Source organism: Polistes fuscatus, unplaced genomic scaffold, assembly GCF_010416935.1.
Source record: "Polistes fuscatus isolate 324 unplaced genomic scaffold, CU_Pfus_HIC Scaffold18, whole genome shotgun sequence".
NCBI lineage: Eukaryota > Metazoa > Arthropoda > Insecta > Hymenoptera > Vespidae > Polistes > Polistes fuscatus.
The window spans coordinates 401,291-429,119 of NW_025113086.1; the positions used below are offsets into that span (position 1 = coordinate 401,291).

General features: G+C 30.7%; 3 protein-coding genes across 3 annotated transcripts; all 3 read left to right on the forward strand.

The window, feature by feature from the left end:
• Window positions 1–1,194: 1,194 nt before the first annotated feature.
• On the forward strand, window positions 1,195–10,754 carry LOC122515576 (nose resistant to fluoxetine protein 6-like). Its single transcript, XM_043632974.1, has 13 exons — window positions 1,195–1,411; window positions 7,374–7,606; window positions 7,697–7,890; window positions 7,975–8,105; window positions 8,290–8,517; window positions 8,636–8,849; window positions 9,135–9,324; window positions 9,393–9,472; window positions 9,568–9,663; window positions 9,914–10,043; window positions 10,146–10,320; window positions 10,404–10,546; window positions 10,629–10,754. Exons 1-13 carry the CDS (start codon window positions 1,195–1,197, stop codon window positions 10,752–10,754), a joined length of 2,157 nt encoding a protein of 718 aa, XP_043488909.1.
• Window positions 10,755–15,159: 4,405 nt separating this feature from the next.
• LOC122515577 lies at window positions 15,160–16,496 on the forward strand. Its single transcript, XM_043632977.1, has 2 exons — window positions 15,160–15,554; window positions 16,237–16,496. The coding sequence occupies exons 1-2, from the start codon at window positions 15,338–15,340 to the stop codon at window positions 16,494–16,496; spliced, it is 477 nt and encodes a 158-aa protein (XP_043488912.1). The 5' UTR covers window positions 15,160–15,337.
• Window positions 16,497–17,619: 1,123 nt separating this feature from the next.
• Window positions 17,620–19,981, forward strand: LOC122515476 (nose resistant to fluoxetine protein 6-like). The gene is made up of 8 exons (XM_043632846.1): window positions 17,620–17,709; window positions 17,991–18,156; window positions 18,253–18,332; window positions 18,428–18,523; window positions 18,775–18,904; window positions 19,007–19,181; window positions 19,265–19,407; window positions 19,490–19,981. Exons 3-8 carry the CDS (start codon window positions 18,286–18,288, stop codon window positions 19,613–19,615), a joined length of 717 nt encoding a protein of 238 aa, XP_043488781.1. The 5' UTR covers window positions 17,620–17,709; window positions 17,991–18,156; window positions 18,253–18,285; the 3' UTR covers window positions 19,616–19,981.
• Window positions 19,982–27,829: the final 7,848 nt, after the last annotated feature.

The window sequence follows — 27,829 nt, forward strand, 5'->3', positions numbered from 1 at the left end:
TAATACTCTTCTGGATACTCGGCAGCTTGTGCAATCTAGTAGTAATCTTTGGATTATATCCGAGATGAGTATCAGGTCTTGGTGCTGTTTTTTACACTGCTCTCAGTAGAAGCATCCTTGATGGAAAAAGTTGCATTATTTCAGGCAAAAAATGAATAAATTAAATAGCTTTTTAATGTAATTTTTTACAAGATTCTTGTAGAGCATAATAATAAGTATTTAATCAGCTTCTTCACTGCATCATTTAGATTATTTATTCTCAATTTATTCCCATCAATTTGAGCATTTGTAATCTATCAACTTAATTCATTATAACAGAAGAATATTTTCTTTTTATTGATAATATTATATTCGTTATACCCATGAAACCATAACAAATAATAAAAACAACGATTAATAAATGATATTCAAATGACTTTTGTAAATAATAATGTGTAAAATTAATGTTTTATTTTCGATAAGGTCTTTAGATCCAACCTAAATAACAAGTTTTTGGATTACAATATAAATTTTTTTCAAATAACTAACAAATTAATATAAGGAATATTAAAGAATCTGATATACTCTGTTAACATTTAGGATTGTTTAAAAGAAAGTACATTTCTTCTATCGTTTCTGTTAAAGGAAGTTTTATTATAAGAAATATTCATAAATTGGATAAAATATGAGTCGTCGATATAAAAAACTAATCGGAATGGAAAACAACAATGTTACAAATACAAGGTTGATTGGATAAATAAGATAAAAGATTTTTTAACGTGAATAATGACGCTCATAATCGTTATGTTAATATCATTTATTAAAATAAAAGAAACAGTTATTATAGGAGGGATAGATTATATAAAGACATCCTTCTAACGGCAATCAAACAGTTGTAGTTTTTCCGTCAGGTGGTGTGAAATCTTCCCAGCGCGTATACTCAGTTTTTTAACGGTCTTCGTGTATTATTAATCGAATATAGTCTTAAATATCATTGTTTGTTTATCTTCATTTTATGTTTCTATCCTTCTAAATATTTATATTGTTACTATTTTGTATTATCTCGGAATATCTTTGTTCATCCAGTGTAACGACAAAACAGATACTTTTAAAAAATTCTAATGTAACTACTAAATAGATTTCTTTCAAAGAGTTTTATATCAGTGTTAAAAAAAATACAACGAAAGTACGTAAGAACAACATCACATAGTGAAAATGGCACGTCCAGTAGTCCAATTGCTAAATTATTTCGCAGCATTTATTTTCTTTCTTAATTATTGTACGGCAGATGAAACGAAAGAATTGAAAATCCGTACGTTGCCAGTTTATGCAATGCTAGCAAACGCAGAACTTTTAAATTCAACTCAATGTAGAAAGGAACTGATTGAATTTCGAGAAGCCATCGATCAGCAGTTATTATGGAGCTTAAAAGGTACGTGAAAACTACGAGATAATTTCTATTATTAGAAATTTTAAATACTATGCTTTAAAGTAATTATTTATTTTACAATAAACGAGATTGTTCGAATGAATATTTTAAATGGCAATAATTTATAAGCAGGTTTGTTCGTCTATTTACTTCAAGGAAGAATCAATATTATAAGGATTAAACATTTTATATTTGGTAATAAAATTTTTTATAAAAAAAATCGCCTCAAAATTATTACAATTTCGTACAATTTATATTTAAATATTTGACAATATATTAATGTAACGCACATAGAAATCGAAATAATGTTTAGTGCCGTGCAATCATTTTGGATAATGGTAGCTCTAGGTTAGTATTGTAGAAATTGAGAGGGATTGTAAGCTGTTTATATTTGAAGTTATCTGTGATGGATGACGAATTTTTGTCGATAATTATACTTCCTTGGAACGGAGTTATAGCAGAAACGGTCTTGAATATTTCGGATCACTAACTTAATTAGTTTTTAAGATAAAGCTAAATATCCAAAAAAACAGAAAATTATTTTTTTTACTTATGTAGGCACGTAAGAAGTTATACTTCTTTTGCGTAACAAAACATTTTTTTTGAAGCCTCTAAGCCTTACAACGTTCTGCGTTTATTTGTGATGGATACTTTCTTTTAAGTACATTTTTATAACGATACTAATAGGTATTACACTTCTGTGCGTCAACGGCCATCGCGCGGTGACAGCACTAGTTTTTTCTCGATGAATAAGTCAATCAGCCGTGAATACGATTAGTACTTCGATAGGTGAATCGTTTGAGAAAACCGATGTGCCGTTGATGCCAAGATCTCCGCCTAGTTAAAATCTAGAGCTGATACCAAACCCAGATAAAAAAAAAAGAAGATTCGAGTGGTAACGCTAGTAAGCTACCTTCGGTAAAAACAATAAATCGTTCCTAGAAATATAGGAATAAAAAAACCTATTATAAAAGAACGACAAATTTCTAATAAAAAGAGGAAGGAGAAAAGACACTTCTCTGTATTAGTTTTAAGAATCTCGAAAACTGGAACAGAAATTTAAATGTATACTGATACGGGTTAAAAACCTGCAGAAAATTATAGTTTAATAGGAATTATTGTAGAAAACAATTTATAAAAAATTAAGATCCATTCTTTTCTCAATTCTTTTATAGAATATTATTCAATATATTAGGTGTACAAATAAGTTTCCGCCGTTTTTTATTAAAAATTAAGTATTTATTCTAGAAGAATGGTAATTTTAAGGTTATTTAAAATACTGTCCATCACTTGCAATGACTTTTTCCCATCTCTCAGGCAACATTCAGATCCCACGTCGGTAGAACTCCTTGTCTTTTGAGGCTATCCACGAATCAACCCAATTTTTGGTATCTTCATATGATTTGAACCGCTGCTCCGACAGAGCATGTGCCATGGACCGAAATAGGTGATAATCGGACGGTGCAATGTCTGGTGAATACGGCGGGTGGGGTAACACTTCCCAATCAAGTGTTTCCAAATACTTTTTCACGGGAGCCGCTACATGTGGAAGAGCATTGTCATGCGGGAGAATAATTTTTTCGTGTCTAGAATAGTATTGAGGGCGTTTTTCCAATCAGAGCTCGGCTCAATCTCATTAATTGTGTTCGATAGAGGGCTCCGGTGATTGTTTCGCTCGGATTAAGCAACTCATAATACACTACACCCAACTGATCCCACCAAATACACAGCATGAGTTTTTTTCCATGAATATTCGGTTTTGCTGTTGATGTTGACGCATGGCTTGGTAATCCCCATGATTTTCTTCTTTTTGGATTATCATAATGTATCCATTTCTCGTCACCAGTGATGATACGATGTAAAAAACCCTTTTTTTATGTCTAGCAAGCAGTATTTCACTTAAGCATAATCGGCGTTCAATATCTCTCGGCTTTAATTCGTACGGAACCCAATTTCCTTGTTTATTAATCATTCCTAATGATTTTAAACGATGTGAGACTGCTTGCTGAGTGACTTCTAATGTTACAGCAAGTTCTTTTTGTGTTTGAGATGAATCTTCCTCAAATATTTCCTCCAATTCTGCATCCTCGTAAATTTTTGGCCTTCCACTGCGATCTTTGTTTTCTACGTCGAAATCACCGTTTTTAAACTTTTGAAACCACTCACGACACGTTCTCTCACTCAAAACAGTCTCACCATATGCTTCTACGAGCAATCGATGCGCCTCAGCGGCAGATTTCTTTATATTAAAGAAGTAAACTAATATTTCCCGCAAATGACGCTTATTTGGCTCAAATTTGGACATTTTCAACTAAAAAAATTATATTTTACCAATATGAGATCAATAATATTAATAGGTTATGTTGTTCTTAAACGTCCAAACTAATTTTTAAGCAGGATATCATCTGCGAAAGTTAACGGAAACTCCGCGCCGCGCTATCTACATTAAAACAGCGGAAACTTATTTGTACACCTAATATTTTCTTCCCACTGTAAATAAAAAGAAGATAGTATCTTCCTAAATTTGTCATAATTTCAGTGTTGTCGGCTTCTACTTATCGTTGTTTAAAATAATGCGCACTCTCTTCCAGTAAAATGATTGGTCATCTATGCGGAGAGAATAAGATTTTTAATGCTTTGAATAAAAATTTTTTAGAAGAATTGTATTATTTGTTTCTTTTAGATGCGAGATTATTATTTTTAACATTTAACAGATTCATGTCTTCCTATTCCTTGTAACTGCGGCTTCATTCTATTCGCATAATATTATAATTAACATTGAATCTCTTGGCTGGAGAAATTTGTTAAAAAAAATCTTTATATCGTTAACCATTGGAAAAAGAAATTTATGTGCATTAATCCGATGCTGTAATATAGTCATTCTTTTGAGTATGTTACAGTCTTTGACTTGAATAAAAAATTTAGATCTGCATAATTAGCTAAAAATATTTAGGAAAGTAATTTATGTTTGAAATATAAAAAATATAAAAAGAAAAGCACAGCACCATAAATTGAATTAAAAATAATATAATACATATATTTTACTTTGTAAAGGAGTAATATTAGTTTTGGATAGATATATTAGGTGTACAAATAAGTTTCCGCCGTTTAAATGTAGATAGCGCGACGCGGAGTTTCCGTTAACTTTCGCAGATGATATCCTGCTTAAAAATTAGTTTGGACGTTTAAGAACAACATAACCTATTAATATTTTTGATTTCATATTGGTTAAATATAATTTTTTTTAGTTGAAAATGTCCAAATTTTAGCCAAATAAGCGTCATTTGCGGGAAATATTTGTTTACTTCTTTAATATAAAGAAATCTGCTGCTGAGGCGCATCGATTGCTCGTAGAAGCATATGGTGAGACTGCTTTGAGTGAGAGAACGTGTTGTGTGTGGTTTCAAAAGTTTAAAAACGGTGATTTCAACGTAGAAGACAAAGATCGCAGTGGAAGGCCAAAAATTTACGAGAATGCAGAATTGGAGGAAGATTCATCTCAAACACAAAAAGAACTTGCTGTAACATTAGAAGTCACTCAGCAAGCAGTCTCACATCGTTTAAAATCATTAGGAATGATTAATAAACAAGGAAATTGGGTTCCGTACGAATTAAAGCCGAGAGATATTGAACGCCGATTATGCTTAAGTGAAATACTGCTTGCTAGACATAAAAAAAAGGGTTTTTTACATCGTATCATCACTGGTGACGAGAAATGGATGCATTATGATAATCCAAAAAGAAGAAAATCATGGGGATTACCAAGCCATGCGTCAACATCAACAGCAAAACCGAATATTCACGGAAAAAAACTCATGCTGTGTATTTGGTGGGATCAGCTGGGTGTAGTGTATTATGAGTTGCTTAATCCGAGCGAAAAATCACCGGAGCCCTCTATCGAACACAATTAATGAGATTGAGCCGAGCTCTGAAGGAAAAACGCCCTCAATACTATTCTAGACACGAAAAAATTTTTCTCCTGCATGACAATGCTCGTCCACATGTAGCGGCTCCCGTGAAAAAGTATTTGGAAACACTTGATTGGGAAGTGTTACCCCACCCGCCGTATTCACTAGACATTGCACCGTCCGATTATCACCTATTTCGGTCCATGGCACATGCTCTGTCGGAGCAGCGGTTCAAATCATATGAAGATACCAAAAATTGGGTTGATTCGTGGATAGCCTCAAAAGACAAGGAGTTCTTCCGACGTGGGATCCGAATGTTGCCTGAGAGATGGGAAAAAGTCATTGCAAGTGACGGACAGTATTTTAAATAACCTTAAAATTACCATTCTTTTAAAATAAATACTTAATTTTTAATAAAAAACGGCGGAAACTTATTTTTACACCTTAAAGGATAATCTAATCTTAGTTTGTATAAGATAGAATAGAGAATTTATGGTACTATAGAATCCATAAGATAGGGTCCTCTTAAGAAAAGGATATAATATTTATTTCTGAATAAATAACATCTGGTGATCTAGACTGTGGAGATTCCGAGAACGCTTTGTACGCACTCCCACGCTAAAGTGTTACGTAGATTTGGAAGAAAGACGGTTGATGAACAATGATTGGTCGGAAAAGAGACTAGGACCGCCTTGCGTCTCCTTTTCCCTCTCCGTCGACGCTAGGACCCATGCATAAGAAAAGAAAAGAGTTAGTCTTATGATTGCACTTTGGAAACTCTTATGATTGCTCTTCAGAAAGTCTTATGATTGAGTCTTAGGAATTCTTATGGTATTATGCCGAGGTATTAAGTGGTCGTATTATGTGAAAGTGTTATGTGGCCTTATTGAGTTTTATGTCTTATGTCTTACGGTTTTTACGTCTTATGTTTTCTTATGTTATGCTTATGTAATTACGAAGATTTACGTTTAAGTGATTTTATGTACGATTAAATATATGTGTATTCCAAACTTTTAATCCTGACAAACTGTTATTTAAATAATAAAGCCCTTTAACCCTTGCATCAAGACAGAGGGACTTGTTAAAACTTGGATACATATATTTTTTTTTAACTGAACAGAATATTGTTATTCTACTTACTATTGTCTGTTATAATATCAGGATAAAGAGAAGGATTGTTTGATTGATAATTCATCTCTACTCTTCGATTTAAATCAAAATATTGTTATCGTATGGTTAAGGCATAAGAAATCGCACAGCATGCTATCTCGTTTTTTCATTTTCAACCTAAATTTGTGATCACTATAGAGAGAAAATGAATCGAATTAAAACTAATAAATAATAATACATACCTTAGTTAACCTCATAAAACTAATAAATTATAATACATACCTCAATTAATTTCAAAAAAGAATTTCTTACAAATATTCACATATAATTAATTGTTTTGAAGATTATTGTGTATATAGAAATTGCAGAATATATATATCACTCCAACTAAATAAAAGGAAATTTTGTCGACTTACTTCATGCCGTTAATTAAAAATCGTTGTTCTTGCGAATCGTAAATAAAAACAACCCTCATGGAGCGGTTTTAATTTAGTTAGTGCGCAAGTATTGTACAAATTTAATCTCATCATTTTTTTCCAAACGCGGCAAAAGAAATATAACTTAAAAAATACTTACATAATTGTACTAAAATTGCATTATAGTAAAAAATTGAAATTAAAACAAAAAATTTTAATATTTTATTAGTACATACATATTCTTTAAGTATCAATAAATTATCTTTCGGGGAAAAATTCAGTATACTTATACCCCTGTGGACTTTCAAAAAAGTATGTATATTTATATGAGTGGCTTACAAATTCGAATTTTTCTTAAAAAACTGACAAAAGGTGACCCATTTTGTAATAATATATTACATGATGATTCTTTTTTTGGATAAAAAATCTTTAAAAACTGTTTAACATACACCTATCAGTGGTACTTTCCTCCCAAAAAATTACATTTGTTGTACAAAACGATGAAATTTTAATTAATATTTTTTTGTCAAGTAATCGATGCGAGCGGTGAACCGGAATCAGGATTCATTTATGGAAATAATTATTGGTTGGGTAGCAGAAGTCAATGCGAAGACGCTAAAAACGGAGATCTCCTCGTATTATCGGAAGAATTATTACGAAACAATTCGAGATATCATAATATCAAGGATGAATTTCCACCGTTCGAAGTGAAATTCTATGTTGCAAATTTTCGACATAATAGTACCTTACAATTCCACAATCCAGTAACAAAGCAAGCAAGTTTCTATTAAAAATTAAAAAAAAAAAACACGAAATTTTAAGTTTTATTAAGTATTTTGATATTTTTTTTCCAGGACTTGATGATACTCGGTATGTGCTTACCAGCATCCTGTTCAAAGAAACAACTTTCTATTCTCCTAGAAAACGTGTTGAGAAAAAGAACTCTTTTTAAAGGCGAATTATACTCAGCCGATTTTTCGTTAGTAGAAGTAAGAGATCTAATGGATGACTATCGATGGTTATTAAGTGGCACATTCATTACAATGATGTAAACCAACACACAATTCTTTTATCATTTATGGTGGTCATATATACAATATAATTATGTTTCCTTATCGTTGATTTTTTTTAGGGTAATAGTTATACTCACATTCATATTAATGATTATGGGAACAGCCTACGATGTTCTTATATACCAAGAACGATTGAAGAAAAATGACAAATGTCTTCAGGACCGTGAAAATGTTAATTCTCTAGCGATAGGTACATCTATTTTATAATTTGTAATCTTTTTTTTGCAACATTCTTTTGAGCTATTATCATTTGATAAGAAATTATTTGTACATACCATATCCTCGCATTGGTGATAAGTAACGAAAGGGTTATTACTGCTAATTCTCATAGACAAACAAATAATTATTTAAAATCTAAACGTTTATTTTTTTAGAGGAATTTCAAACTATAAACGATAATAACAATGATCAACTGGAAAAGTCAAAATACCACAATTTTCTTTATAAAATACTACTGGCTTTTTCTGCATATTCGAACACGAAAATGATATTTAATATGAAATCTCAGAATACTTCTTTACTGGTTATACACGGATTAAGATTTATTACGATGGTATGGATTATTTTTATACACACAGTAGTTTATGAGAAAGATTATTTTGGTAAGTTTTTTAGTAATGAATGTGATTCAATTTAATTAAAATAATATAAGTCATCTCATTTAAATTAATCAAGGTTTTCTTTATTATTGTATTCTTAACCTTTAATATTTATTTTAAGACAATACAAAATTTCTTTTGAGAAAATCAGAGGACTTGTTCGAACAAGTAATATCCAATGGAGCTTTATCAGTTGATACATTTTTATTTTTTGGTGGCTTTCTGGTAACTTATTTGTATTTACAGAAAGAAATAGGCAAGAGTATACGTAAACCGTTTCATTACTTAAATGGGATAAAGTTATATTTTCTCGTTGTCCTGAAAAGATTTATAAGGTAGGACTATTTATTAATATTTTTAATTTTTCCATATATTAGGATTATTTCCTGCATAAGTTTTTTAATTCTAAAGATGATAAGTGAAATTTCGATATAGTAATAATAATAATATTTTTTTTGACCAGTATATTAGTCGGTCGTAAATGCGATCCTTTGTTTTGAAGTCACGTATATGGCTGGATTGTATTATAAGATAGTAAAAACATATTAGTATAATTGGTACTAATAATATAGTAATTTTAAATATATCTCACCTATGTTTTACTACTTCTACTGTTTCAGATTGTCACCGACTTACTTTATATTAATCGGATTACAGCAAATAAATACAACGTGGTATAGTAAAACCTCGCTGTTTTATATAACAGAGGCTTCACACGAAAATTGTGCAAAATATTGGTGGAGAAATATCCTTTATATTCAAAATTTTTTTAGTTTTCAGAATATGGTACGGACCAATGCTTATAGTAATGTTAAATATTGGCGTATAAATTAATTATATTTGGGAATAATATCATTTATTTACTTCAATCTTTACAGTGTATGACTTGGAGTTGGTACTTGGCAATAGACATGCAATATTTCGTGATTGTAACTTTTCTGTTATTCTTATCTTCCATGTAATGTTCTTTACATTGTACTAAACATATTGATATACACAAAATAATTTACAAATGTTAACAATACTTATTCAGCAAATATAATTTTGTTCTAGGTACTTCAAAGTAGCATCCAGTTTGTTGAGTTTCATGTTTACCTCATCGATAATCTTAACTGGCTATTTTGCCTACATTTATGACTACGAAGTTGTGTAAGTATTAATGTTTATTTTTATACAAATGAAAATATTTAATCCTCCCGTTACTAGCGGCTTGCATATTTGTCCATATAATGGCTCGTATATAAAACTAGTGCAATCATTTATTGGTTATGCGTTTATAAATTATATTTATAAGTGATAAATATTTATGAGCGAATTTATATATAACGATACTTTTTGCCATATACGCTATAATGAAAGGGTTATTGAATCAATGAATAACCGATTTTTTTCATTATAGATTGGACAAACAATACAGTCTTTTAAAAGAGTTGTACTATTCCCCATTGGTAAGGATAGGACCTTACCTAGTAGGTGTGATCGCTGCGTATATTGTTATGAAATTAAACCACAAATTATTACTGAAAAAAGTAAACGAATATTCTAATCGCTTGTCGCTTTAAAATGCTATAGAATCGAATCACTTTCTTGATGATGTTGATGTTGACTCTAATGTTAATAACTGATTTTAGAAATCAATAATACTCTTCTGGATACTCGGCAGCTTGTGCAATCTAATAGTAATCTTTGGATTATATCGGAGAAGAGTATCAGGTCTTGGTGCTGTTTTTTACACTGCTCTCAGTAGAACTGTATGGGCAATTGGTATAGCATGGGTAGTAATTGCTTGTTGTACAAATAATGGAGGTATAAATAAATATCTGATTATATTGTTTAACTCGACATTATTACTTTCTTATCGTTATTAATAAAATCAATTTGTATTTTAGGTATAGTTAATCGTATTCTTTCGTGGAAGGTTTGGATACCATTAAGTAGGTTGACTTACGCAGTTTACCTGATAAATCCAATTCTTATCATTTCTGTGAATTTATACAGTGAAACTTCCCCTCACTTTGATAATCTCCCATTCGTATGTATTATTTTTTCTTGTTTGTTTATATTGATAGATTTATATGAATTTTAATTATTTTTTTTTTCGTTTTGTTTTACAGTTAATTTCAGGTGTGGGATACGTAGTAGTAAGTTACATGTGTGCATACGTGGTATCGTTGATGTTCGAAATGCCGTATGTTTCCTTGATGAAAGAAGGGATTAATTACTTGAACAAGAAAACGTGATTCTTTTTTTTTTCAAGTTCTCGATAGTTTTTTTCTATCGGTTACTAACGATCACGATAAAAAAACAAAGTTAATACAATCACTCACAAAAGTATTTTAAGACTTTCCATGAAATAATTTATTTATTATAATAATTATATTATACGACACTTACCGACATACTATTAACATTGGATGAAGGTATGACTCTCTAGAATGTAGAGGTAATCATTCAAGCAAATTGAATTACATATACAATAGTCATACTTTGTCAATATTTTAATAAATGTGATTTTTATATAATATTTACGAAGAACCTTATTGTTAACAGGATAATGATTCTATAGATACTGCAGAAATGGTTAAGAAATAGTTTATATAGAATACAACTCACACTTTGTCTTCTTGTTTATTTCTTTTTGTCACTATGTCTTTTCCTTAGATTACTGCAATTTGCCTTGCTAAATTATCTTAAGTACTGAAAGCATAGTTAGTTTGCCATTTATGTGAACTACTGTAAATAGTTTCGATGTATTTTATACTACTGATTAAATGTTACTCGTTGTTTAGTTGAACTACTGCAAAAAAATTTGATTAGAAAGTCGTGTCGAGACGTCACAATATACTAGAATTTTTGAATATCTTATGAAAGGATACTTTCTAATATTAAAATAAACAAACGAAAACCATGTTTCTGTTACAACATTCTAATAATTTACATTTCTTCTTGTCTCCACCTGAATCTGAACACATGCATAAATCTTCAATGACTTAGATTAGTATTATGAATATCGTAATATACAAATTTATAATTATGAAAATAAATTGTTACACTTACTCGTAGTAAGTTCAAATGTAATTGATTATTACCATCGTTTTTGCTCGTTGGATGTAAATCAATGCATATTATGTATCACTGATTATTTCATAGCGTCTTCTATCTCCCCTACAACTTGAAAAGATGGCGCATACGCACTTGTAGCACAAGAGAGATGAAAGCATTGTAACGGAGTAATGTTAGTTTAGGATAGGCTATAGGATAATCTAATCTTAGTTTGTTTTACGATAGAATAGAAAACTTGTACGATCGGAATCGATCGTGAGCGAGAAAGTAACATTTTGTAAAACGCGCCTTTAGTCCGATATTAGCGATCGTATCCCCACCACTCGGCGCCGAGCGTGTGCGCGCCCTGCTGGACCCATTATCGAGGACATTCGTTCTATTCTTTCGCCAGACGCTTAAGAGAACACTTCATTTTTCCAACGAACATAGTAGACGATTCAACATCCCAGGGGTAGTGCGATCACATCCCAGGGTCGACGATAGAAAGGTGACGGACCGCAGAGGCGGTAATTAACAATAAAGAAAGAGATAGGTGATACAAAACGGTAAGAAAGTTCTTTATTGGTACCAATCATCTTGAACGGATAAACGAGAGGAGCGGCACCACGTGCTTTGCCCGTAGGTGACCGCTGGTAGAGAGAGGAGAAGTCAACCACGGGTCTATCCGTGGTTGATCATCATTTTAACATAATGTAATATTCAAACAGGGTTTTTATGCCGTAAGGCTTTTCCCTGATGAGCCAATAAAGCATTAGCATTTTCATTGGCTAAACCACGTGTTTTATTTTGTTCTAATTACCCTTTCACCTTCCTCACAATTAGCTGAATCCAATCGCCGGAGGACTCCACGTAGGAGGAATTTTTGGCAAATACAAAACTTATGGAACTGTAGAATTCGTAAGAAAGGGTCCTCTTAAGAAAGGAATATAATATTTATTTCCGATCAAGTAATGTCTGGTGGTCTATACTGTGGAGATTACGAGAACGCTTTGTACGCACTTCCACTCTGGGGTGTTACGTAGATTTGGAAGAAAGACGGTTGATGACCAATAATGGATCGGAAAAGGGACTAGGACCGCTTCGCGTACCCTTTCCCCCTCCGTCGGCGATAGGACCGATGCATAAGAAAGAGAGTTAATCTTATGATTGCGCTTCGAAAAGTATTATGATTGGACTGGAGTTATGTATTATGATTAAGTATTAAGAAGTCTTATGGTATTATGTCGAGATATTAAGTGGTCGTATTATGTTGAAGTGTTATGTGTTCTTATTTAGTGATTATTAGTTCTTATGTCTTATGTGTTACGTCTTTTATGCTTTATGTTTTCTTACGTTTATGATTATGTTATTTTGAAGCCTTATGTTTAAGTGATTTTATGTATGATTAAATATATGTGTACTCTTAACTATTAATCCTGACAAACTGTTATCTAAATAGTAACGCCCTTTACCCCTTGCATCCAGATCAGAAGAAGAACGATCATCATCATCATCTCAATCTTTTTTCGTTTACAGCATACATTCTATCTTTCGTAAGAAAATAAGCAAAATGAGAAGACCGAGAATAGTCAATGATATGTATAACATGCGTTGTCTGTTATTTTCGCATTTAATTTCTACCTTCCGTCTCTTTTCCCGTTCAACTTACGTAACACTGTAACTACAAAAAACCGTCTGTTGACCTTTAATCTTTACACCTGTGTGCGTAGAGAATTTACATTTGAGACATTTTATATTCATTTCATAATTATTGATTTAGAAAACAGCGCATTTACGTTTGTTAGTTTTTCTCGTCGCAAAATAATGAATATTCCTTTTTAAATTACATACACTGGTAATCGTATAATTAATACAAAGTATTATTTTTTCTAACCAGTGATCGATTGAATGATTCAACTATTTCCATATTCGCACACATATACAGTGTTTTAAAAAGTATTTGAGCACTTACAAAAGGAAATACTTTATTAATTATTTTCAATAATAATTAATTTAAAAGTTTTTCAAAAATTAGAAACTCTTCGAAAATTATGAAAAAAGAAAATTAAATAAACACGAACTTATTGCTGATCTCAATACCTTTTTATACTTTTCTTAATTATCTATTTTATATTATAGTAAGTTATTTTATTTAAAAGCGCTGTAGTCTATAATTATTAAAGAAGAATTTGTACTCTTTTTATTTTTTTACGGTATTTTAAATGTAGTACAATTAAACTTTAAATACACAAATTTATCTTTTAAAAAAGATTTAGTAATAATAAAATATCCAGATAAATTTAATTAAATATTGTTGATTTAAATATTGTTTTACAACGATAATAAGTTTCTTGTTTAAAAGTTAAATTATTGAATAATTAAATTTTGATACCTATTAATGTTAATTAAATTTTAATTAATTGATTTTGTAGCTTTTTTTTAACTTTTTGATTACCTCTTAATCCATCATGTTTGATTGTATTTTCAAATAAAATGCTAGTAATTCATTCTCCAAATCTCCAAAAAATTTAATATATTAAATAAAGAATGAACTTTAAACAGTGTACTAAGTTGTGTTTAGAATTTTACACGTATAATCTCAAATGACGGAAATATTTCAGGTTAAATAACGTTTATTTGGAAAACTCTGTATATATATTCATAGACGTGTATAATTATAAATCTCTCAATAAATCTTATTTTTTATTCACTAGAAGCGTAATAAGAGCGACGTAAACATTGCTTGATCGAGTCCGTTGAGAGGTAGGATATTATCCTAAAAAAAAAAAAACATTATATTGTAGTGTTGATTTTCTTTTATTCGACAAAAAAAATATAGAATATTCGTAGAGTGGAACTTTCGTTGAATATTCTTTACCGCTAATGCATTTTCGTGTACTTGTACATCTTGCAAGATTTGTATCAATTATGTAAAGCTGCAGTGACCAAAAGAGATAGTTTTTGAAAAAAACTATTTATCGACTGTATACCGTTTTTGGGAGAAGTTTCAATCCTAACGCAAAGATATGGTAATAATTCGTTTTGGAAACATATGTTTAGCTATTTTCAAGCTGTAAAATTCACAAATAAATTTATTCGTTAATTGTAGCCTCTACGAATAATTAACCAAATAATTTGACGTATACTAAATAATCTAATACACTCTGCTAACATTTAGGATTGTTAAAAAGAAAATAAATTTCATTTACGTTTCTGTTAAAAAAGTTCTACTACAAAATATAATCTTCACTTGAAGAAACTATGAGCCTTCGATATAAAAAACTAATCGGAATGGAAAAAAACAGTGTTACAAGCAGTTTTATTGGAATAAATAAAAAAAAGATTTTTTGACGTAACTAATGACGTTCGTAATCGTTATGTAAATATTATTTATTAAAATGGAAGGAGCATTTTTTATAGGAGGAATACATTATAAAAAGACATCCTTAGAAATGCAATCAAACAGTAGTTGACTTTCGCTTAGGGTGTGTGATAATTTTTAAACTAGTGTACTTAGTTCTTTCACATTCGTCTTGTATTATTAAACGAATATAGTTTCAAGTAATATCGTAATAATTCTTTTTATGTTCTTACTTTCTAAACTTTTATATTGTTACTTCTTTGTATTATTTCGCAAAATTTTTACTCATTCAGTGTAAAAACAAAAGAGATACTTTCTAAAAAAGTGAAAGTAGCGTAAAAATAGATTTTTTTCGACAAGTATTATATAGCAGCAAAAAAAATAAAAAACAGTACATCAGAAAGATATCACGTAGTGAAAATGGAACGTCCAATATTCAAATTCTTAAATTATTTCGCAGCACTTATTTTCTTCCTTAATTATTGTACGGCAGATGAAACGAAAGAATTGAAAATCCGTACGATGCCAGTTTATGCAATGCTAGCAAACGCAGAACTTTTAAATTCAACTCAATGTAGAAAGGAACTGATCGAATTTCGAGAAGCTATCGATCAGCAGTTATTCTGGAGCTTAAAAGGTACGTGAAAACAACGAGATAATTTCTATTACTACAGATTTTAAGTACTATGCTTTGAAATAATTATTTTTTTATAATAAATGAGATAGTTCGAATGAATATTTTAAGGTGCAATGACTTATAAATAAATTAGTTCGGCTTTTTACTTTAAGAAAGGTGCAATATTATGAGGATTAAAAATTTTCAATTTTTTAATATAATTTTTCACAGGAGAAAGATCATCTCAAAATGATTACAGTTTCGTACAATTTATATTTAAAAATCGGGCAATTATTGCAACGCGTAGTTAAAAATTTTGTTCTGATTTTTAGTTATTTGGCTTTTTCTCAAAAATTAATTAAGTTAAGGATCTGAAATTTTCAGAATTTCATTGTTTTATTAGTAACTATATATTCTCTAAGTATCATTATATTGTCTCTCGCGGGCAAATTCAGTACGCTTATACCCCTATGGCCTTTCAAGTAAGTATGTATATATTCATATGTGTTGCTTACAAATTCAAATTCTTCTGTAAAAATCTTACAAAAAGGGTCATTATTTGTAATAATATACTACGGGTTTTTTTTTTTGATGCAAAATCTTTAAAAAGTGTTCATTTTCAACTTTTCAATGGAATTTTCCTCGTAAAAATTACATTCGATTTACATAACAATGAAATTTTATATAATACTTTATTGTCCAGTAATCGATGCGAGCGGTGAACCAGTATCAGGATTTATTTATGGAAGTAATTATTGGTTGGGTAGCAGAAGTCAATGCGAAGACGCCAAAAACGGAGATCTCCTCGTATTATCGAAAGAATCATTACGAAACAATTCGAGATATCGTAATATCAAGGAAGAATTTCCACCGTTCGAAGTGAAATTCTATGTTGCAAATTTTCGACATAATAGCACTATACAATACTACATTCCACTACCAAAGCAAGCAAGTTTCTATTAAAAATTAAAGAAAAAAAAAAGTAATTTTAAGTCTTATTAAATATTTTGATATATTTTTTCCAGGACTTGATGATACTCGGTATGTGCTTACCAGCATCCTGTTCGAAAGATCAAGTTTCTATTCTTTTAGAAAACGTGTTGAGAAAAAGAACTCTTTTTAAAGGCGAATTATACTCAGCCGATTTTTCGTTAGTAGAAGTAAGAGATCTAATGGATGACTATCGATGGTTACTAAGTGGCACATTCATTACAATGATGTAAACCAACACACAATTCTTTTATCATTTATGGTGGTCATATATACAATATAATTATGTTTCCTTTTCGTTGACTTTTTTTAGGGTAATAGTTATACTCACATTCATATTAATGATAATGGGAACAGCCTACGATGTTCTGATATACCAAGAACGATTGAAGAAAAATGACAATTGTCATCAAGACCGTGAAAATGTTAATTTTCTAGCGATAGGTACATCTATTTTATAATTTGTAATCTTTTTTTTGCAACATACTTTTGAGCTATTATCATTCGATAAGAAATTATTTGTACGTACCATATCCTCGCTTTGGTGATGAGTAACGAAAGGGTTATTATAGCTAATTCTTATACACAAATAAATAATTATTTATTATTAAAACGTTTATTTTTTTAGAAGAACTTCAAACTATAAACGATAATAATAAGGATCCACTGAAAAAGTTAAAATACCACAGTTTCCTTTATAAAATATTACTGGCTTTTTCTGCATATTCGAACACGAAAATGATATTTAATATGAAATCTCAGAATACATCTTTACTGGTTATACACGGATTGAGATTTATTACGATGGTATGGATTATTCTCTTACACAAATTATATTATTCGAAAGAATATATTGGTAAGTTTTTTGTAATGATTGTGATTTCATTTATTTATAATAATATAAGTGATCTCATTTAAATTTATCAAGGTTTCCTTCATTGTTGTATTTTAAATCTTTAATATTTATTTTAAGACAATAAACGATTGGCTTTGAGAAAATCAGAGGAGTTGTTCCAACAAGTGATGTCCAATTCAACCTTTGCAGTTGATACATTTTATTTTTTAGTGGCTTTCTGGTCACTTACTTTTATGTAAAGATAGAAATAGACAAAAGTATACGTAAACCAATTAATTACTTAAATAGGATAAAATTATATTTTCTCGTTGTCCTGAAAAGATTTATAAGGTAGGACTATTTATTAATATTTTTAATTTTTCCATATATTAGGATTAATTCCTGCATAAGTTTTTTAATTCTAAAAATGATAAGTGAAATTTCGTTATAGTAATAATAATAATTTTTGTTGACCATAATAAAGTCGGTGGTAAATGTGATCCTTTGTTTTGATGTCACGTATATGGCTGGATTGTATTATAGAATAGTAAAAAAATATTAGTTTAGTTAGTACTAATAATATAGTAATTTTAAATATATCTAACATATGTTTTACTACTTTACTGTTTCAGATTGTCACCGACTAACTTTATAGTAATCGGGTTACAGCAAATAAATGCAACGTTGTATAGTAAAACCTCGCTGTTTTATATAATAGAGGATTCACACGAAAATTGTCCGAAATATTGGTGGAGAAATATCCTTTATATTCAAAATTTGTTTAGTCATCTGGAATTTGTACGGACCAATGCTTATAGCAATGTTTAATATTAGAGCGTGTATAAATTAATTAATTTTAAGAATAATATTACTTACGTACTTCAATCTTTACAGTGCATTACTTGGAGTTGGTACTTGGCATTAGACATGCAATATTTCGTGATTATTACTTTTCTGTTATTCTTATCTTCCATGTAATGATTTTTACATTACACTAATCATACTGGTATATACAAAATAATATACAAGCGTTTACAATCCTTTTTCATTAAATATAATTCTGTTCCAGGTACTTCAAAGTAGCATGCAGTTTGTTTAGTTTCATGTTTACCTTATCGATAATCCTAACTGGATATTATGTCTACATTTATGACTACGAAGTTGTGTAAATATCAATGTTAATTTTTATACAAATGAAAATATTTAATCCACTCGTCACTAGCGGCTTGCATATTCGTCCATATAATGGCTCGTATATAAAACTAGTGCAATCATTTATTGGTTATGCGTTTATAAATTATATTTATAAGTGATAAATATTTATGAGCGAATTTATATAGAATTATACTTTTGGGCCAAATACGCTATAATGAAAGGGTTATTGTATCAATGCATTAAAGATTTTTTGCATTACAGATTGGACAAACAATACAGTCTTTCAAGAGTGTTTTACTATTCACCATTGGTTAGGATAGGACCTTATCTAGTAGGCGTGATCGCTGCTTATATCGTTGTGAAATTAAACCACAAATTATTACTGAAAAAAGTAAACGAATATTCTAATCGCTTGTCGCTTTAAAATGCTATAGAATCAAATCACTTTTTTGAAGATGTTGATGTTGACTCTAATGTTAATAACTGATTTTAGAAATCAATAATACTCTTCTGGATACTCGGCAGCTTGTGCAATCTAATAGTACTCTTTGGATTATATCCGAGAAGAGTATCAGGTTTAGGTGCTGTTTTTTACACTGCTCTCAGTAGAACTGTATGGGCAATTGGTATAGCATGGGTAGTAATTGCTTGTTGTACAAATAATGGAGGTATAAATAAATATCTGATTTTATTGTTAAACTCGACATTATTACTTTCTTATCGTTATTAATAAAATCAATTTGTATTTTAGGTATAGTTAATCGTATTCTTTCGTGGAAGGTTTGGATACCATTTAGTAGGTTGACTTACGCAGTTTACATGATAAATCCAATTCTTATCATTTCTGTGAATTTATACAGTGAAACTTCCCCTCACTTTGAACTTCTGCCATTCGTATGTTTTATTTTTTCTTGTTTGTTTATATTGATAAATTTATATGAATTCTTATTATTTGTTTTTTTGTTTTGTTTTACAGTTTATTTCAGGTGTGGGATACGTAGTAGTAAGTTACATATGTGCTTACGTGGTATCGTTGATGTTCGAAATGCCGTATGTTTCCTTGATGAAAGAAGGGATTAATTACTTGAACAAGAAAACGTGATTCTTTTTTTTTCAAGTTCTCGATAGTTTTTTTCTATCGGTTACTAACGATCACGATAAAAAAACAAAGTTAATACAATCACTCACAAAAGTATTTTAAGACTTTCCATGAAATAATTTATTTATTATAATAATTATATTATACGACACTTACCGACATACTATTAACATTGGATGAAGGTATGACTCTCTAGAATGTAGAGGTAATCATTCAAGCAAATTGAATTACATATACAATAGTCATACTTTGTCAATATTTTAATAAATGTGATTTTTATATAATATTTACGAAGAACCTTATTCTTAAAAGGATAATAATTCTATTGATACTGCAGAAATGGTTAAGAAATAGTTTATATAGAATACAACTCACACTTTGTCTTCTTGTTTATTTCTTTTTGTCACTATGTCTTTTCCTTAGATTACTGCAATTTGCCTTTCTAAATTATCTTAAGTACTGAAAGCATAATTAGTTTGCCATTTATGTGAACTACTGTAAATAGTTTCGATTTATTTTATACTACTGATGAAATGTTACTCGTTGTTTAGTTGTACTACTGCAAAAAAATTTGATTAGAAAGTCGTGTCGAGACGTCACAATATACTAGAATTTTTGAATATCTTAAGAAAGGATACTTTCAAATATTAAAATAAACAAACGAAAACCATGTTTCCGTTACAACATTCTAATAATTTACATTTCTTCTTTTCTCCACCTGAATCTGAACACATGCATAAATCTTCAATGACTTAGATTAGTATTATGAATATCGTAATATACAAATTTATAATTATGAAAATAAATTGTTACACATACTCGTAGTAAGTTCAAATGTAATTAATTATTACTATCGTTTTTAGCTCGTTGGATGTAAATCAATGCATATTATATCACTGATTATATTTCATAGCGTCTTCTATCTCCCCTACAACTTGAAAAGATGGCGCATACGCACTTGTAGCACAAGAAAGATGAAAGCATTGTAACGGAGTAATATTAGTTTAGAAAAGAAAAATTGTACGATCGGAATCGATGGTGAGTGAGAAAGTAACATTTTGTAAAACGCGCCTTTAGTCCGATATTAGCGATCGTATCCCCACCACTCGGCGCCGAGCGTGTGCGCGCCCTGCTGGACCCATTATCGAGGACATTCGTTCTAGTCTTTCGCCAGACGCTTAAGAGAACACTTCATTTTTCCAACGAACATAGTAGACGATTCAACATCCCAGGGGTAGTGCGATCACATCCCAGGGTCGACGATAGAAAGGTGACGGACCGCAGAGGCGGTAATTAACAATAAAGAAAGAGATAGGCGATACAAAACGGTAAGAAAGTTCTTTATTGGTACCAATCATCTTGAACGGATAAACGAGAGGAGCGGCACCACGTGCTTTGCCCGTAGGTGACCGCTGGTAGAGAGAGGAGAAGTCAACCACGGGTCTATCCGTGGTTGATCATCATTTTAACATAATGTAATATTCAAACAGGGTTTTTATGCCGTAAGGCTTTTCCCTGATGAGCCAATAAAGCATTAGCATTTTCATTGGCTCAACCACGTGTTTTATTTTGTTCTAATTACCCTTTCACCTTCCTCACAATTAGCTGAATCCAATCGCCGGAGGACCCCACGTAGGAGGAATTTTTGGCAAATACAAAACTTATGGAACTGTAGAATTCGTAAGAAAGAGTCCTCTTAAGAAAGGAATATAATATTTATTTCCGATCAAGTAATGTCTGGTGGTCTATACTGTGGAGATTACGAGAACGCTTTGTACGCACTCCCACTCTGGGGTGTTACGTAGATTTGGAAGAAAGACGGTTGATGACCAATAATGGATCGGAAAAGGGACTAGGACCGCTTCGCGTACCCTTTCCCCCTCCGTCGGCGATAGGACCGATGCATAAGAAAGAGAGTTAATCTTATGATTGCGCTTCGTAATAATAATAGCGTATAAGAGTTAACGTAAACATTGCTTGATCTAGTCCGTTGAGTATGAAGATATGACAGCACAAAAAAAAACTATTTTGTGTACTTATTTACGTACGTAAGAAGTTATACTTCTTTGACGTACCAAAACGAATATAACCTCAATAACCTCAAAAATAACTTCAAAAAAATAACACAAAAAAAGAAAATAAAAAAAAATAATAATATATATTATTATTATCATTAATAATTTTCCTTGTTTATTTTTTAATTAATGTTATTATTTTTATATTATTATTATTATTATCATTAATTTTCTTTTTACATAGAATATAGTTAATAAAGAAATCTGTTTCACCCTCTCTGCTTGATGATCGATAATATTCGCTAATATAAGCCGATTATTTTTCTTTTATTATTATTTTTTTATTTATTTATTTATTTATTTAGGTTTATATATATATATGGCTTGACCAGGTAAAAAGGAGGAGGATTGGAAGTATGAGAAGATAAGCTACTAATTATTATTTATTTATTTAACAAAAAAAAGAAAGGAAACATATTTTCAATCGATTAATATATTATGTAAATAAGAAGGAATTAAAAAAAGAAAAAAATATCAAAATATAGATATCAGTCCACGCTAAGTATAAAGGAGATATATCTAATTACTTTAAGCGTTAACGGCCATAGCGTGGTGACAGTACTACTTCCTGCCCGATCATTTAAGTCAAGCAGTGTTGAGTACGGTTAGTAATTGGATGGTGACCCGCTTGAGGAAAAAAAAAGGAGGAAGGAAAAGAGAAAAGACAACTTCATGCCGTACATTTGAAATCGCTTTGCCGCGCATCGTAAATACCAACAAACTTCGTGGTGTCGATTTTTACCATGTCGCTCATAAAAATTTCACTCTCATCACATTTTCCCAAACGCGCCAAAAGAAGTAAAACTTCAAAAAGGAAAATTTATATGGTAGTGTCGATTTTCTTATTTTCGAAAAAGATAATATAATGTTAAGAGTGTGGTGGCACTTTTGTTGAATATTCTTCTCCTTTAATGTATTTTTGTGTACTTTTACATCTTGCCAGATTTGTATCAATTATGTAAAGCTGCAGTTACCAAAAGAGATAGTGTTTGAAAAAAACTATTTATCGACTGTCTACCGTTTTTGGGAGAAGTTTCAATCCTAACGCAAAGATATGGTAATAATTCGTTTTGGAAACATATGTTTAGCTATTTTCAAGCTGAAAAATTCACAAATAAATTTATTCGTTAATTTTAGCCTCTACGAATAATTAACAAAATAATTTGGCGTATATTAAATAATCTAATACACTTGGTTAACATTTAGGATTGTTTAAAAGAAAACTCATTCCTTTTAAAGTTTCTGCTAAAAGAAGTTCTACTACAAAAAATATTCTTCAATTGAAGAAACTATGAGTCCTTGACATAGAAAACTAATCGGGATGGAGAAAAACAATTCTACAAGCAGGTTGATTGGATTAGTTAAAATAAAGATTTTTGACGTCAACAATGACGCTCATAATCGTTATGTTAATATTATTTAATTAAATGAAAGAAGCAGTTATTATGGGAGGGATAATTATAAATAGACATCTAAGGTAATGCAATCAAACAGTAGTTGACTTTCGCTTAGGGTGTGTGATAATTTTTAAACTAGTGCACTGAGTTCTTTCACACTCGTCTTGTATTATTATTCGAATATACTTTCAAGTAATATCGTTCGTTTATATTCTTTTTATATTTCTATCCTTCTAAATATTTATATTGTTACTATTTAGTAATTTCTCGGAATATCTTTGTTCATCCAGTGTAACGACAAAACAGATACTTTCAAAAAATGCTAATGTAGCGACTAAATAGATTTCTTTCAAAGAGTTCTATATCAGTGTTAAAAAAAATACAACGAAAGTACACCAGATCAACATAACATAGTGAAAATGGCACGTCCAGTAGTCAAATTGCTGAAATATTTCGCAGCATTTATTTTCCTTCTTAATTATTGTACGGCAAATGAAACGAAAGAATTGAGAATCCGTACGTTGTTAATTTATGCAATGCTAGCAAACGCAGAACTTTTAAATTCAACTCAATGTGGAAAGGAACTCATTGAATTTCGAGAAGCCATTGATCAGCACTTATTATGGAGCTTAAAAGGTACGTGAAAACTACGAGATAATTTCTATTATTAGGAATTTATAATATTATTGTAGAATATAATTATTCATTTCACTATAAACGATATTTTTGGTATGATTATTTTATAAAGCATTATTTTATAAATTTCAGTTTCTGATGAAGTCCCAATAAAGATACGAAACGTCCAACTTGTTCAAAACAACGTTCAAGTAGAATTTATAACCGTCCAAATTCCCTATTATACATATTTTAATATTTACATTTCTGGATAAGATAAAAAGAAATCAGTTAAATTCTTTTATAATTTAGGATAGTCAATCATTAATTAACGGCAGTTTTTACACGCGAGCGGGCTAGTGTGCCTGCGAGCGTCCGGGTGTACTAATACGGGTGAACGAAGGACGTTCATCAATCTTCGGGCCTCTCGGCCTTGAATGCGAGTACGAGTGAGATGAACAACTAATATTTCTCTCTTTCTATTGTTTTAGGCGATAGCGAGTGTTTTATTTCCTGGCCATCCATAGTTGAGCGTTCTGTATACGAGTGCGAGTGAGACAAGAAACCGATATTTCTGCCTTTCTATTTTTTCTTTTGGTAGTAAGCATTTTTCATTTTGTCCTTCGAGTGTCAATCGTTCTGTATATATAGATATATCGGCGTATAAGCGCGGTTTTTTTAAATCTAATTTTGATGCTAATGGCAATCCGTCACAAAAAATGAACCTTGTTTTCGAAACCTCAAGAGAAAGTACTATTTATTGCGTAGCCTACGGAGTCGAGTGAGTGAGATCATCGGGACGTGTCGAGACACAGCGACAAAGAAGCATCTTAGTTCTGTGGTAAAACCAAGGCGGGCAGCGATCCCATTGTAAGAGCCCCATCGAACATTTAACGCACGTTCTCCCATCATTTCTATTAAGCCAATCATATACATCGACAACTACGTTATCTGTTTTTTCGGCAATTAGTCCGCGAGTTTCATCGCCTTTTTCTATAAAAGCTGCGTGTTCTCTCACGCTTCCCTATTTTACCACGAATCTGAGAGCGACCACATCGAAGAAAGCTACACTCCTGCGCTACATCAGTAGAACAACCAGCTAAAAAGGAAGAAGGCACACGTAGTCAGAATTCTAGTCTGCCTTTGGAATATCGTTATCGTCGATAGCTGCCGATAAGCAAGTTAGAGCAATATCATCGTCAACTTTATACTTCAACCAAGGTTTTTATGCCGAAAGGCTTTTCCCTGACGAGCCAAATAATTTGTACTTTCTAGTACTGTGACTAGGCTTAAAAATTATATTTAAATTTACTTCACCTATCCTCATTCCTCACAAATCAACGATTCCCAACATTCAACCGTGAGTGCATTTTCAGCGATAAGAAAAACCATTGGAGTACCGTTCAATAGTATTCAATTGAAAACATCCAGTGTGAAAACAAAAGGAATACTTTTAAAAAAAGTGAAAGTAGCGCAAAAATAAATTTTTTTCGAGGAGTATTATATAGGAGCAAAAAAAATACAACAAAAGTACATCAGAACAACATCACATAGGGAAAATGGAACGTCCAATATTCCAATTCTTAAATTATTTCGCAACACTTATTTTCTTCCTTAATTATTGTACGGCAGATGAAACGAAAGAATTGAAAATCCGTACGATGCCAGTTTATGCAATGCTAGCAAACGCAGAACTTTTAAATTCAACTCAATGTAGAAAGGAACTGATCGAATTTCGAGAAGCCATCGATCAGCAGTTATTCTGGAGCTTAAAAGGTACGTGAAAACAACGAGATAATTTCTATAATTAGGAATTTATAATATTATTGTAGAAAATAATTATTCGTTTTACTATAAACGATATTTTTGGTATGATTATTTTATAAGGCAAAAATTTAAATAAATAAGTTCAGAAGTCAAAGAAGGAACAATATTATAAAGAAAAAAATTTTCTTCTTTTTTTAAATATTTTTTCACAGGAAAAGGATCGTTTCCAAATGATTCGAACCTTATGTAACTTCCATTTAACATTTCGACTATTTAAAAATACATTTTCTTCTTTCTAATTTTAAAATTGTAGATTGTCAATTCATTTTAAGTCTTTTTGAAAGTTTAAGTGTTGAGTTGCAAACAATGTACATATTCTAACATTGACTGTAATTATATGAAACAGACAAATATGTAAGATTTACGTATAGAGATATATATATTTATAATGGTAAGAGTAAAGTATTTATTTATTAAAAAATAATAACAAGGTATAATGTTTGTAAGAAATAATATACAGTAAGACCTCTTTTTGTGCGGTCCTTTTTTATACGATTTTATTTTTGTGCGATTTGTTTTGTGCGATTTTATTTTTGTGCGATTTACTTTTATGCGGTATCTTAATCTCAGCAGCGTTGCTACCAGTTTTATGTTTTCTTTCAATGTACATATACATGTGTGGACGAACTGATTACATGGTCTCCTTGACGACGATGTATCCGGACTTCGCGACGCTGTTCATCTGATTTAAACAATCTCCTAACAATTATTTAATTTGATTGAAAGCATTTTCACATCTATATTTCGCAAATAATTGATGTATTTTCTAAGTGCGACTTTTTTTATGCGGTCCCTATCCACCGCACAAAAAAAGGTTTTACTGTATATCGTACAAAGTTGTTTATAATATGTAAGTATTTATAAAATTACCGAATATTTTTTTGTACGATTTCTTTTATGCGGTCCCTATCCACCGCAAAAAAAGAGGTTTTACTGTAGTAAGTATCTATAATCTAATGATATAATGCTAACAATAAGTGTAACCCCCCTACGTCCGAAAACAACCGCAAGGAACACCCGAATCCGACTCGTCGTCGCCTATCGTAATCCTTCGCCGTTCCCCGTTGTCTTCCGTACTCTCCGTTACACTTATCACTCGTCAATTATTATTGAACTCACAGAAAAACGCACCGCCCGCCGAACGCCCGTCCCTTCCGTCGCCTACTTATACCCAACATCCCCTCCATCGTCTCCCGTTGTTTCCCGTCATCTCCCTGTAAACTTCCCGATCATTCCAAACCACGCGCAAAGGCTTTTCTTTCAATCACCTCACACTCATACCATTACACACATTCATATCTATACTTCTTATTAAACAATTCAAAACCCCACAAATATATAATTTTTTAAAGTTTACATTAATATTCTATTAGTAAACGCTCGTATAAAATGCTTACGAATGCAAATTTTTCTACATAATGCGAAATAAAAAGCATAAAAAGCTGTAATTAATTTAGATGACTCTATTTATTAAAAAAAATCAGTTTACAAATCAGCTTATTTGCGACTACCAAAATGGTTTCTTCTTCGTGAGTCGCACATAATAATTAATTTCGATCAACAAAAAGATGGAATTTGTATTTTATTTCTTTTATTAAGTTATCGATGCGAGCACAGCACCAATAATTGAATTAAAAATAATATAATACATAAATTTTACTTGGATACATATATTTTATTTTAACTGAACAGAATATTGTTATTCTATTATACTTACTATTGTCTGTTATAATATTAGGATAAAGAGAAGGATTGTAATTAATCTCTATTCTTCGATTTAAATCAAATTATTGTTATCGTATGGTTAAGGCATAAAAAATCGCACAGCATGCTATCTCGTTTTTTCATTTTCAACCTAAATTTGTGATCACTATAGAGAGAAAATGCATCGAATTAAAACTAATAAATAATAAAACATACCTTAGTTAACCTCATAAAACTAATAAATTATAATACATACCTCAATTAAACTCAAAAAAGAATTTCTTCCAAATATTCACATATAATTAATTGTTTTGAAGATTTTTGTGTATCTAGAAATTTCAGAATATATATATAAGACTATTCATGGTGTAGGTCGAGTACAGTTAAAAACAAAATTGTGTTTCTGTAACGAGAAGATTTAAACTTTTATTTTCAAACTTATGTGACAAATATTTACATTTCTTACCTGTAACGAGAAGAAACGACATTTAGTGTTCGTTATAAACCGTATCGTTCCTACTACTCAAGTAAACGCTCGCGACTGCTCTCGCAACTCTTATCTTATTTATTCCCCCTCTCTTTTACATCAGCTGACCTGT